This window comes from Gymnoscopelus microlampas (assembly GCF_963454915.1).
Source record: "Gymnoscopelus microlampas genome assembly, chromosome: 9".
In the NCBI taxonomy this organism is placed as follows: domain Eukaryota; kingdom Metazoa; phylum Chordata; class Actinopteri; order Myctophiformes; family Myctophidae; genus Gymnoscopelus; species Gymnoscopelus microlampas.
The window spans coordinates 5,674,061-5,686,015 of NC_139946.1; the positions used below are offsets into that span (position 1 = coordinate 5,674,061).

Here is an 11,955-nt window from a genome sequence, read left to right on the forward strand (position 1 = left end):
AACCGAAATAAACTTAATAAAGTAACCAAAAAAGTAACTTTATCCACGGGAAACCCGAAAAAAATCGCGCGCGCGCTTCGCGCGCGCGCGGGGGGGCGGGACACATGCACGCGCGCTGCGCGCGCGTGCATGTGTCCCGTACTAGCCTTCCCAAATGTCGGACTCACCCGCCGCCTATGGACCAGACCATTGTGTTTGCATTGTGTTATAGGTATAATGCATAGTTTCTATGCATTTCAGGGGTTTTGGGGGGGTTGAACCCCTAAAAAAAGGATAGATGTCCCTTATTTTAATCTCTGGGAGCTGGCAACCCTAACCTTGCGGTACCTTAGCTTTTGCTGAACTGACACCACTGATCTTTCTCTACAAAATATGTATAAACATACCATGTTATTGTGCATTCATTACTAAGCTATTAAAATATGTCATGTTATGTTTAAAGACAAATTTACATTTTTGAAAAAAAAAAGAAGAAAAAAAGTTTTTAAAGTTTTTAAAAACATTTTTTTTTTAATCAAACAACAATTTCGCGGACCCCCTGCAGTACCTTCGCGGACCCCCTGCAGTACCTTCGTGGACCCCCTAGGGGTCGCGGACCCCCTGTTGAAGACCTCTGAGAGAGAAGTTATTTTCATTCAAATGAAATGTGATTGAACTTGCACTAATAATGACTTTAGTTGATTTTCTCTCTCTTTAAAATATAGTATTTCTTAATTATTAATAATTACAGCTTGTAGATTGGCTATTTTCATGATTTTAAATTGTTTTTAAATAATAATAAAAAAGGAACATACAAGATTTCCACCTGAAAGCCATAATATATAGCCAATATATGGTTCTGTATCAGTATATTAGTCCGTTTTTGCAGATTTCATTCTAATTGGCTACTATGCCTGCATATGAATTTCATGGCCCTGGGTAGGTCACCCTGGCTTGGCGGAGATATGCCCTGTTGCGCACAAGCTCCGCACACTGCAGCAGCAGGTGAAATCAATCACTTAAACGAGGGCTGTGTTGCGCACCAAAAAACTGACTAAAACTGTCACATTCTGCTGAAATAAACTTCCCAATTAGAACATTGTTGACAAACGAACAGATATCATGGATGTGGTTTGCAAAAGGATTTATTTCTTGTCCATCAGAGCGGTGAGGTCACTCTTTTGTATGATATTGATAGCCTACACTTTTAATTTGTTTGCAGTTATTCTGTTGCTTGCTTTATATTAAGACTCATAATTTGGGGATTTTGCTGTATTTTATTAGATGTATTCATCTATATTTTGCTGTTGAAAAAAACATCGGGGCACATCGGTCTGTAGGACTACACAATCCTCTCTCTCTCTCTCTCTCTCAGGCTAGAAATCAAACCTACCATTGATTAGTTCAGGCTGCGTTAGATTTATCTCCTGTTTGGCCCGGTAATGCTTTTGTGTCTATTACACTGTGTTGCGGGATTCCGAAGGTTCATAGGAGGCTTAAAATCAAACCTACCTACCACTGTGCATGTTGTAGCTGCGCAGCTCAACCAAAGGGACTGGTGACTAAAAAAGAACATATTGACAAGAAAATCGCGCAGAGGAAAAACTGTGAAATCAGTTGCTGGGCGCAGCTGGGGCACCACGGCCACTGTGGCCGTGAAGGCATGTCATTATTCAAGGGGCACACGGCCAATGAGAGGGGCAACGACGGCCATGGCCGCCGTGGCCGCCGTGAAATTCCTGCCCTGGTTGCAGCCTATTAGCCTATCATGGGGCGGCCATAGCTGGGTGGTTAGTGAGCACGCCTAGGGAACCAGAGGCCCTGGTTGCCCCAGGTTCGATTCCAGACCATCCCAGCATATGCGTCGATGAAATGAAATTTGTCCCTGAGCAAGACTCTTAACCCCTAATTGCTCACAGGTTCTCATTGGAAACAAGACCACAAGGACTTTCATGAACGACCTGTTAAAAGGAATTATCCTTATCCTAGTCCGAAGGTTGAGAGTTCGATTCCTGTTAATGGCAATAGGTTGAGATGTCCAATCTATCCATTCTGTTTCCATCTCTCTCTCTCTCTCATCAATCTATTCCGTTTCCATGGCTCGCTCTCTCTCTCTCTCTCTCTCTCTCTCTCTCTCTCTCTCTCTCGCTCGCTCTCTCTCTCTCTCTCTCTCTCTCTCTCTCTCTCTAGTTTCCATGTCTGTCTGTCTCTCTCTCACTGGCCCCGTATTATCGCTGCTTGCAGCTATATTTATCTTTTATATTTACCTCAAAATATATTTTTCAAATCTTTTCTTACATTTATCTATACATTACCCACAACATTTAACTATGTTTTGAATACGGTATTTGATTTGTACTTTGCAGTTTGAAGTCATTTAGTAAATCTATGAGAGGTGAACACACTGAATATGAAACCATTATAAACTGTCCTTACCAGGTACCAAGATCAGAATGTCCAGGATCACACTGATTGTCTTTAGAAACCTCATGGTATCTTGAGGTGAAAACTGACCCCAGCATCAAGTAACTGCAATGAAAGACACACTTCACAACCAACACATGTACTGTACTCTCTGTTCTGTAATAAGCTGTCAATACATCTATGGTCACTACAATGTTAATGTTATATTTTCATATTTGCACTGTGTGATATAATATCACATGGTTTCATTGAAAGTTTGTACTTTTTATTTTTAGATCACTTCTTCACTCACATCTCTGAATGATTTGAAGTGAAAGCGAGCTCATGCTACCTTGTCAAACATGTATCAAAATATAAAATACAATCCTGTTCCTGTCAATGAATATATAAAGTATCATTGTTACCAGTGGTGGAAAGTAACTAAGTACATTTACTTAAGTACTGTACTTAAGTACAATTTTGAGGTATTTGTACTTTACTTGAGTGTTTAAAATTTCCAAGACTTTTACTTCTACTCCACTACATCTCAGAGGCAAATATTGTACTTTTACTCCACTACAATTATTTAAAAACTTTTGTTACTAGTTACTTTTCATATATAAATTATGATATTATGAAACATACATTAACCACTTTAGCCCTATTTTATACATAGGCCTAAGCTTTTTGAAAATAGCTGATCTACAAGCTAACATGTCGCATAGTGACGCGTTGTGAGCTTGTCGATCTGCTATTTTCAAATATTTTAGAACTTTTACTTTTAGTACTTTAAGTACATTTTGATAAGTTACAGTGAGATAATTCAGACATACTCACAGGTGTCTCCAGAGCTTGTCTCTCCAGTAAGTCTACATTAACAGTCATCTAGACATACTGATGGCCAAATCGACAATACGAAAACTAACACGAATACGATGTTAAAACCACTAGAATGTGATGTTTCCTCTCGTCATGTCCTATCACTTCACACCTATCATATCCACCCACTTATGTATGTCTCAAAAACCTCTGCAGAATCTGCTGCTGTGCATTAATATAGTGTTACATACTACTCTGAATACCTTTGAGTTGAATACAAAATAAATTAATTTAATTAAATTAATTCACAACACGAGTGACATGTCACACTTGAGAAAAAAACGAAATAGGACTTTCATAATAATATATTTGAGCTTTTATTTCATTTTATTCCTGTGATATCTAGTATCAGTGTTATACCCATAGGGTGACCAGGTCAAAACAGTTCATTTGCAAGACAGCAGAACCGCTTTTGCTACAAACGGTTTACTGTCTACTATACTGACACTAGTATTCAATGCATTTACACACTGTTTACTGTCTACTGTACTCACACTAGTATTCAATGCATTTACACACTGTTTACTGTCTACTGTACTGACACTAGTATTCAATGCATTTACACACTGTTTACTGTCTACTGTACTGACACTAGTATTCAATGCATTTACACACTGTTTACTGTCTACTGTACTGACACTAGTATTCAATGCATTTACACACTGTTTACTGTCTACTGTACTGACACTAGTATTCAATGCATTTACACACCGTTTACTGTCTATTGTACTGACACTAGTATTCAATGCATTTACACACTGTTTACTGTCTACTGTACTGACACTTGTCACGGTGCGAGGCAGGGAGGTGTAGGACCCAAGTGCGAGATGAGAGCAATGCAGCTCGAATTAAAGTGTTTATTAACACCAGACAAAGGGAGTAGGCAGCAATCAACGTCAGGTACAGGCAAAGTCAGTCACCTGGTAATCAACAGGAAAGAGACAATACAGGAGTATGGGAAAACTAGACTGGGAAAGCTAGGGGAAAAATAACACGAGGCAACAATAAGTCAGGAGACAAAGACTAGCATAATTTCACACAACTACAATCAACGAACCAACAGGTAATCGAAGAAAACAGAGGACTTAAATAGACACAGGACTAACTGGACACAGGTGAACTCAAAGACAATCAACACAGAGATTGGCTGGGAGACTAACAGGACACAGGTGGCGAACAAACTAATCAAAGGGAGGTGAGACAAGACAGGTAGCAACAACTAGACAGGAGACAGGAAAAGTAGGAACATAACTACACAATAAAAGTACAAGGAGAACCAAGGCAAATGGCAACAGAGTTACAACAATGCAAGAATACATACAGAACATCATGAACAATGGCCTACACAGGCCTACAGAACAGCCCTTAAGAGTTCAACACCATATAAGGGCATTCAAGTTCCTAATAATAAGGGCACAGTACACGGCCCGAGGAGCGGACCGTGACAACACTAGTATTCAATGCATTTCACACTGTTTACTGTCTACTGTACTGACACTAGTATTCAATGCATTTACACACTGTTTACTGTCTACTGTACTGACACTAGTATTCAATGCATTTACACACTGTTTACTGTCTATTGTACTGACACTAGTATTCAATGCATTTACACACTGTTTACTGTCTACTGTACTGACACTAGTATTCAATGCATTTACACACTGTTTACTGTCTACTGTACTGACACTAGTATTCAATGCATTTACACACTGTTTACTGTCTACTGTACTGACACTAGTATTCAATGCATTTACACACGTTTATAGTTAATCTAACTTTTAGTAAACACAATATATACAATAACAATAGCATGCTACCTGTATGTGTGGACTGTGTTATAGTTTCCCTCCTAGGGGTCAGTCCTTAGGATTAGAGTGTATCACAATACTAAATATTTGAGGCTATATTAAAGCTAGTATGAATGGACTCATCTGAACGCTAACAACTGTATCCTGATATTTTCCCTGCTTATTACCTAAATGCACTTCCCTTTGACTTGTAGAAGGATACATTTTAATTAACAGTAATACCACTCTAATATCATACTAGTTGTTGTGCTTGTCAGGACATCAGTAAGTAAACCTTTACTACAAGGAAATGTAGTCTTTCACAAAGTCAAGCATGTATTTAACATAATATTTTACTGTTCACCAGGAGTAACAATCATTTACCATAGAACTGAAATACCATGATGTGGAAAAATAGTGACAAAGTCAGAATTGAAATTTTAGATGTGTTTTAATGCTGGCAATTTAGCTTAGCATGTGACTATCCATTGAATACATATGTACAAGTTAATCAAAATAGTTACTATTAAAGATAAAAACACAACAAATATAATTATACAAATATATCATATTACCACATTTTGGAAGCAATCAGAGTAGAATGTTCCACTTGAACTCCCTAACAGCTGACCTAGCTGACCTCTGTCTCTGTAGAAATGATATAACAGTCGCCCCCCCCCCCCCCTTTTTTTTTTTAAATAAAAACAACAGAGCAGCTATAAAGACAGCTGAGGGAATTGTAGACAATGTCTTGGAAGGATGTTGGAATTAAGGCATCCGTACTTCAGTATGTCCTAATATTTTCATTGTACTTTTTCATATCCACCCTAACTGTTTAGAGTAGACTGTTCCAGTGATTTCAAACACGTCCACTCTGGCTCCAAAAAACAAAAACAAAAAAAGTTGATGGTGTCCTTATCTCTCCCTGAGCTCTGGGTTTCTCCCCTTTCTATTCCCAACTCCACCATAGCATCCTTACCATTATTATTTAATTTCTCTATTTCATTTAGACACTTCAGCTCAGGAATAACCAATACCATTTATTAAGCATTTACCATATTGCAAACCATGTACTGCAATATTAACCATATACTGTACTGCAATGATATTGTATTTATATTTGGCGGTGTGACTCTGCTCATGTGATATTACAGATTACCTGCACAAGCAGGACAACAGATCTGAAATCACAAACCCCCAGAGCAGAGCATAAACGGGGGGGGGGGGTCCGGGTAGAGTGAACGTAGCATAAACCTCCTGCCTTCCGTGTCTACATGAACTATCGCTGTGCTGTATTTCACCCACAACTCCTCTGCTGCTTCCTCAATGTGTGTGTGTGTGTGTGTGTGTGTGTGTGTGTGTGTGTGTGTGTGTGTGTGTGTGTGTGTGTGTGTGTGTGTGTGTGTGTGTGTGTGTGTGTGTGCGTGTGCGTGTACAGGCCCTGGTGTGTGTGAGGTGTATGCACTTCCTCTTTCTCTCACTCTACCATCTCTCCTCTCTCTCCTATAGCTGATCTTGGCTTCACAAGCTGTATTTCAGTGTCCTGGCAGCAGACACTGATAAGCACCTGGTCTATTGTAAATGTAAAGGAACGTCTTCATGCTTCTGTCTCTCTTTACACATTGCTTTCCTCTTCTACAACCCTGGTGTCCTGATCAGGAGAGGAGATGAAGCCTCGTCTATGACCCCAATTTGCACAGATGTTTACATAAATTGGATGGTCCTCCTGAAACATGATACATTTACACGTTAAAATGTATAATCCTTAAATCATAATCTATGAAATGCATCAGTATACATGAGTGCAATCAATGAAAATACCTTAGCTCTCCTCACTGCTTTGTCCAAGCCAGAATCTTGTTTCCTTTAAAAGTAAGACATATTATTTTAAAACAATTGTTTTAAGTATTTTGATGTGGCCAAGCCCGCCATTGTCTTGAAGGTGCAAACAACACAGGTATCAGCATTACGTTTGAGAGATTGATCTCAGTGATCTTTTTCTGTCCTAGCCTTAAGTATCATAGTGCAGGGTCCTGCAATGTGAAAAATGAGGACGTCCAAATATATTTTTCAAGCTCCCGTCCCGAGCCACAAAAAGAAGCCAAATCCATGGAAGAAGTGCCTTTGGTTGCATCTCCAGCACAAATTGCACAATCACATGACTTTGATCAATTCCCTTCCCCTATTTCCACACACTAGGGCATGATGTCACAAGAATAGAGCATTGGGATTATACTGTCATTTTAATGAGATATGATGACAGGAAACTCACCATGTCCACAGCATAACCAAAGTAAACACCAGCACTGCCAACACCTTGACTGTCTCCAACACCAACGCTAAGGATGAGAACAACTGCAGAAAGATTAGAGAATCAAAAGACGGGTACAAAGGATCAAACAGGGTATAAGAGACACACTATAACAATGTCAAAGAACAGGTGACAACTCAGGGAGTGAGTGGTGGCGTCCCTGTTTTGTTTTAAAATACAAAATGACGATCCTTTTTGTCAGGGCTGGTATGGTGGACTTGTTATGATCAGGTGACCAGATCGAATTGGTTGAGGTTGAGGGGGAATGAGGTAAGATGAATAGATTGGCAGGTCTAACAAGAAAGTGGAAATAGGTGTTCAGGAAACAGTGACTAGATTAGACTGTGGGAGTGACACAATTTACAATTTAGGCCAGGGGTCTGACCAGCTGGTGATAATAAAAAAAAAAAACCAGGAAATTAATGTTACTCTCTACCTAATCTCTCAAGAACAGATTCAGAGCGGAAGGTAAAAAAACAGCAGAGGGCGCTGTTTTTCCTTTTTTTTTTTACGATGGGTTCCCAGATTTCTCTCTAACTGAATGTTGGTCTGTGTACAGTATCTGTTTTGCAAACATGTTATATGAAGTGGGTTTTCTCCTGGCAATCCTCCATTTGGTGAGATCATTTGTTTTGTTAAAGCTACAAACTGGGACTTGTTTTGAATAAAATGTACTTCCATTCAGGAATACTCAAGCCATAGATTACATTTAACGATTTATTGCAACAAATGGTATACAGTTATACTTCCCATAAATTGCTCTGTTCATACGATGCTCCCTGAATTACCCAAGCAGCATGCTAGACTAAATCAGGGAATGCAATGCAGAAACCCCCCATGACTATATAAGAGCAGACCCAAAGAAAGACATTGATTTTCAGTTTAACTTTATATTGCAAGACTATGAACTAGAAAAGTGGCAGATGGGCTGGGGTGGTGGAGGCAAAGCTTCACCATCTTGAGTCAAGTGTGACACCATGTGGTTAAATGTGGTATTATCAGTCTGGACTGGTATTATGCTTACCACCAAATGTCAGTCAACCTTGTTTGTTGATTTAATGAGTTTATGACATAACTAGAAACTGGAAGTAGTGATTCTGTTTACTTTCATCACATGGTGGAACGGGTCTCAAAAGCACACGTTTAGCTCTAGAAATGCAAGTAAAAGAAGATTTGTCTATGGATATGGCCTGCTATGACATTTTCAAGAAGGTAATCACAGAGTACAACCCAAAGTTCTACCGAAGTTCAACATCACTTTAACTTTCTTAATCAGTCAAAAACACAACCATTTGTTTAATTCTGTCTGTTGGCCAGTTGGTTTAATATTTCATAATATAGCCTACTATTCAAATGATGGAAAATAAGTGTAACATGTTTTTATACGGTACAAACACTTCTCAATATACCTGTCCACTTGTTGAGGCAGGATGAGCTCATCTATGTCATGCAGAGCGATGTACTGTGTCTGGTACATGTATCTGTAGACACAATCATTCAGAGCAGGGATCTGGCCATAGTAATGCATCTGACCAGGGCTTAGTTCAGGAAGCCAGCTAGCAGACATTTTCATATGCCTGCAGGGCCGGATCTACCATATGGGCACTTTGCATGAAATGGGCCGCTGAAAATGAAATGGCCCTCTATGTTAGGAGACTACAGAGTTGTTGTTTTTTAGCTCCGCGAAAATATCACCCATTCTCTTGATCATGATATGATTATCCAATTGGAATTAAAGTCGTCATGAAAATTGCATTTTTTGCTAAATTTAGCTCAGAGACGAGGGTGACCCTTTCAAATATGATTATTTTGGGGGGGGGGGGGGCTGGTCTGAAAAGTTTGGGAACCCTTGATCTTCATCATCACGCAATACGTTTGCGTTTACAGGAAGTAATAAAAAATCGAATGTGATGGACGTTTGATATAAAAATACACAAACAAAAGTTTTGAGTCACTTCCACCCACCAATGGAATTGGTGGGTGGAAATGGAATTATGTGAACACCAGTGACACTGCACTGACACAAAAATCCCTCTCCAGTACAGGATGGAGTTGCAATTTCATGAAGGTCAGTCAAATGATTAAAACTCAATTTCTAATGAACGCCAGCCCGTGGAAACATACGACTGTAGCTTTAGTTGTAAGCCCCTTTACTGTGTTGCATTATTGTATTTGCAAGTGACCGATTGGCCAAGGGAGTCCAGAGATGCAAATGTGGGGTTATTTACCAAAAACTCGTTCACCAACAGTTACAGTGCAGCATATAAATAGTTAAGGCCTTAAATAACAAAAATCAAAAAAATACTTTACAAAAAAACGGAAAATGAACACACTTGACGGCAAACTAAACTAAAAAAACAACAACCTAGGAACTTCAGAAACTGTTTAACAGCCTCCCCTAGGTGCTTACAGCTTGTTGCTCCAAGTCTAACAGTAACTCTGACTGCCCCAAAAGCCTCCATCTCATAGGGAGTGGATCCTACACCTGGCAAGAATGTATCAATAGTCATTAACCCAGCTACACATAGCCTATGACTGATCTAAACATTCCAATCAAGGTTGTACAACATAATATAAGTTACATGCCAGACTGCAGAGGAGAACAGTTGAGGTGACCACACCCATGATTAGCACCACCAATGATTCAATAAACAGAAAAACGTCAGGGGAGGGGGGGACTCGGGAGCTTCAGTGCCCAGGCGCCCCCAGGGGTGTTAATCTGGCCCTGTATGCCTGGACATAGACCAAGGAATCACCTCCACCAGACCTTGGAGGGAGACAGAGGGAAATGCATTAATTTTGTAACTTATAATAGGACCCCCTGTCTTCACTGAATGAGTTTGGGAAAACTCAGACACACGCGCATGCACACGCACGCACGCACGCACGCACGCACGCACGCACGCACTCACACACACACACACACACACACACACACACACACACACACACACACACACACACACACACACACACACACACACACACACACACACACACACACAAACAAACAAACACACACACATATATTTTTATTTATGTCCACATACAGTAAACAGAAGTACAAGATGTACAAAAGACATAAACACTGCAGTGCAGTCAGATAAAGGAAAACAGCCAGTTACAAAGTGCATGTAAGGCAGAGCATTGTTACAAAACGAAAGTTGGCATATGTAATTGTCAAACACAGCGGACAACAATCATGGGTAAAGGAAACAACGCCCCACACCCACACACACACACACACAAACATGCACTGGGTCATTTTGACTCAGGATGTTTTTTTGCTGTACCTAGCTGACAATGACCGGACAGGGTGTTAACAGCTCAGGCATTTTTGTTCTTGAAGGCAAAGCAAAAGGTGAATCAAAGGCTAAATGCAGAAATAGCAGCATACACTTAGATGAATCTTTGAAGGTTCCCAACATGGGAAGAGAGCCAATATCGAAATTGATATTCCAAAAATAGCTCCTTGCTTGGGGCTACACACTTGTCTCTTGTTGTGGCGTCCCTTTGTTATGTTGCTGTCCCTGAGCCTTGGTTCTACCTACCTGTGGGAGCGTAACAGTATTTTATATCTCAGATGTCACAGTTGACTGTGCTGAATCCACGAAGTGTCACCCTGCCTCTTCTGAGGTCAATCTGAGAGCCTGTATTGATTTGCCGGATCAACCTCTTCTCAAATTCGACGGGGTGCCATCCTCCGCCCAGAGAGCACCTGTTGTCCTTTCCATTTTCAAAGTAGTGGCACAGGGCAGTCTGCCTCGTGGAGGGAATGTACTCGTACACGTTCACTTCATCGCACAGCGCCATCATCACAAGGATGCCCATAAAACCAGAGGTAGGCGGGTTTGGCGTAATCTTCTCCTGCGTGTTTTCCTGAATCACCTGCCAGAACTGCCAGACGTAGCTGGGGTGAAGCACATAGAAGGGCTGACCAGGGTCCAGCCTGCGGCGCTCTACATACGGGCTGAACAGCTTTCCATGGGCATACCACTTGGTCAGGTTGAGGTCATAAGGGGCTTTTTCCCAGGCCACCAGGGTGACGTTACGGTAGAGAGAGCTGGTGGTGAATTGAAATGTAGGATTAGACAGAATCTGTTCGTTAATGAGGCGAAAAGTCGTTCTGGTTCCCACGTCTTTCTCGTAACCCCTTGTTGGTGCGTGATTGAACCGCATAACTGCTTCATGGGAATCAATCTCCTTGCCTAGTCCTGAGTGCAGCATCGCCCCGGCGGAGGACACCACAGCGCAGAACTTGAAGCCACTTTGGTTCTCCTGCCATCTGTGGAGCTGCTCCAGAGGAATGGTGGGCACCAGACGCGACCAGCCCAACGAGGAGAAGGGCTGCTCCGATCCGTCCACCGTCCTCAGCCTGGCCTGGGACTTCAGTTCACACAGTAGCTCGTTTGGGCTCTTCTTGGCAAGCCAGTGAAATCCCTTTAATTCCTTATCAGGGTGCTGTTGCGCTTCTGAGGCCACAGCAACCACAGATATATCAGGGAAAAGGAGAGTCCAAGTCCAAGACAAAGTTGCCACAAGGAGAGTCCAAGCCAGGATCACTCCCAGCATCAGCTTACACCGTAGCTTCAT

At 41.0% G+C, this 11,955-nt stretch overlaps 1 protein-coding gene across 1 annotated transcript; it reads right to left on the reverse strand.

Annotated features, from left to right (window-relative positions):
• Window positions 1-10,941: 10,941 nt before the first annotated feature.
• On the reverse strand, window positions 10,942-11,955 carry LOC311051358 (beta-galactoside alpha-2,6-sialyltransferase 2-like; the record flags this gene model as incomplete). Its single annotated transcript, XM_084065922.1, has 1 exon — window positions 10,942-11,955. One exon carries the CDS (start codon window positions 11,953-11,955, stop codon window positions 10,942-10,944), a length of 1,014 nt encoding a protein of 337 aa, XP_083922048.1.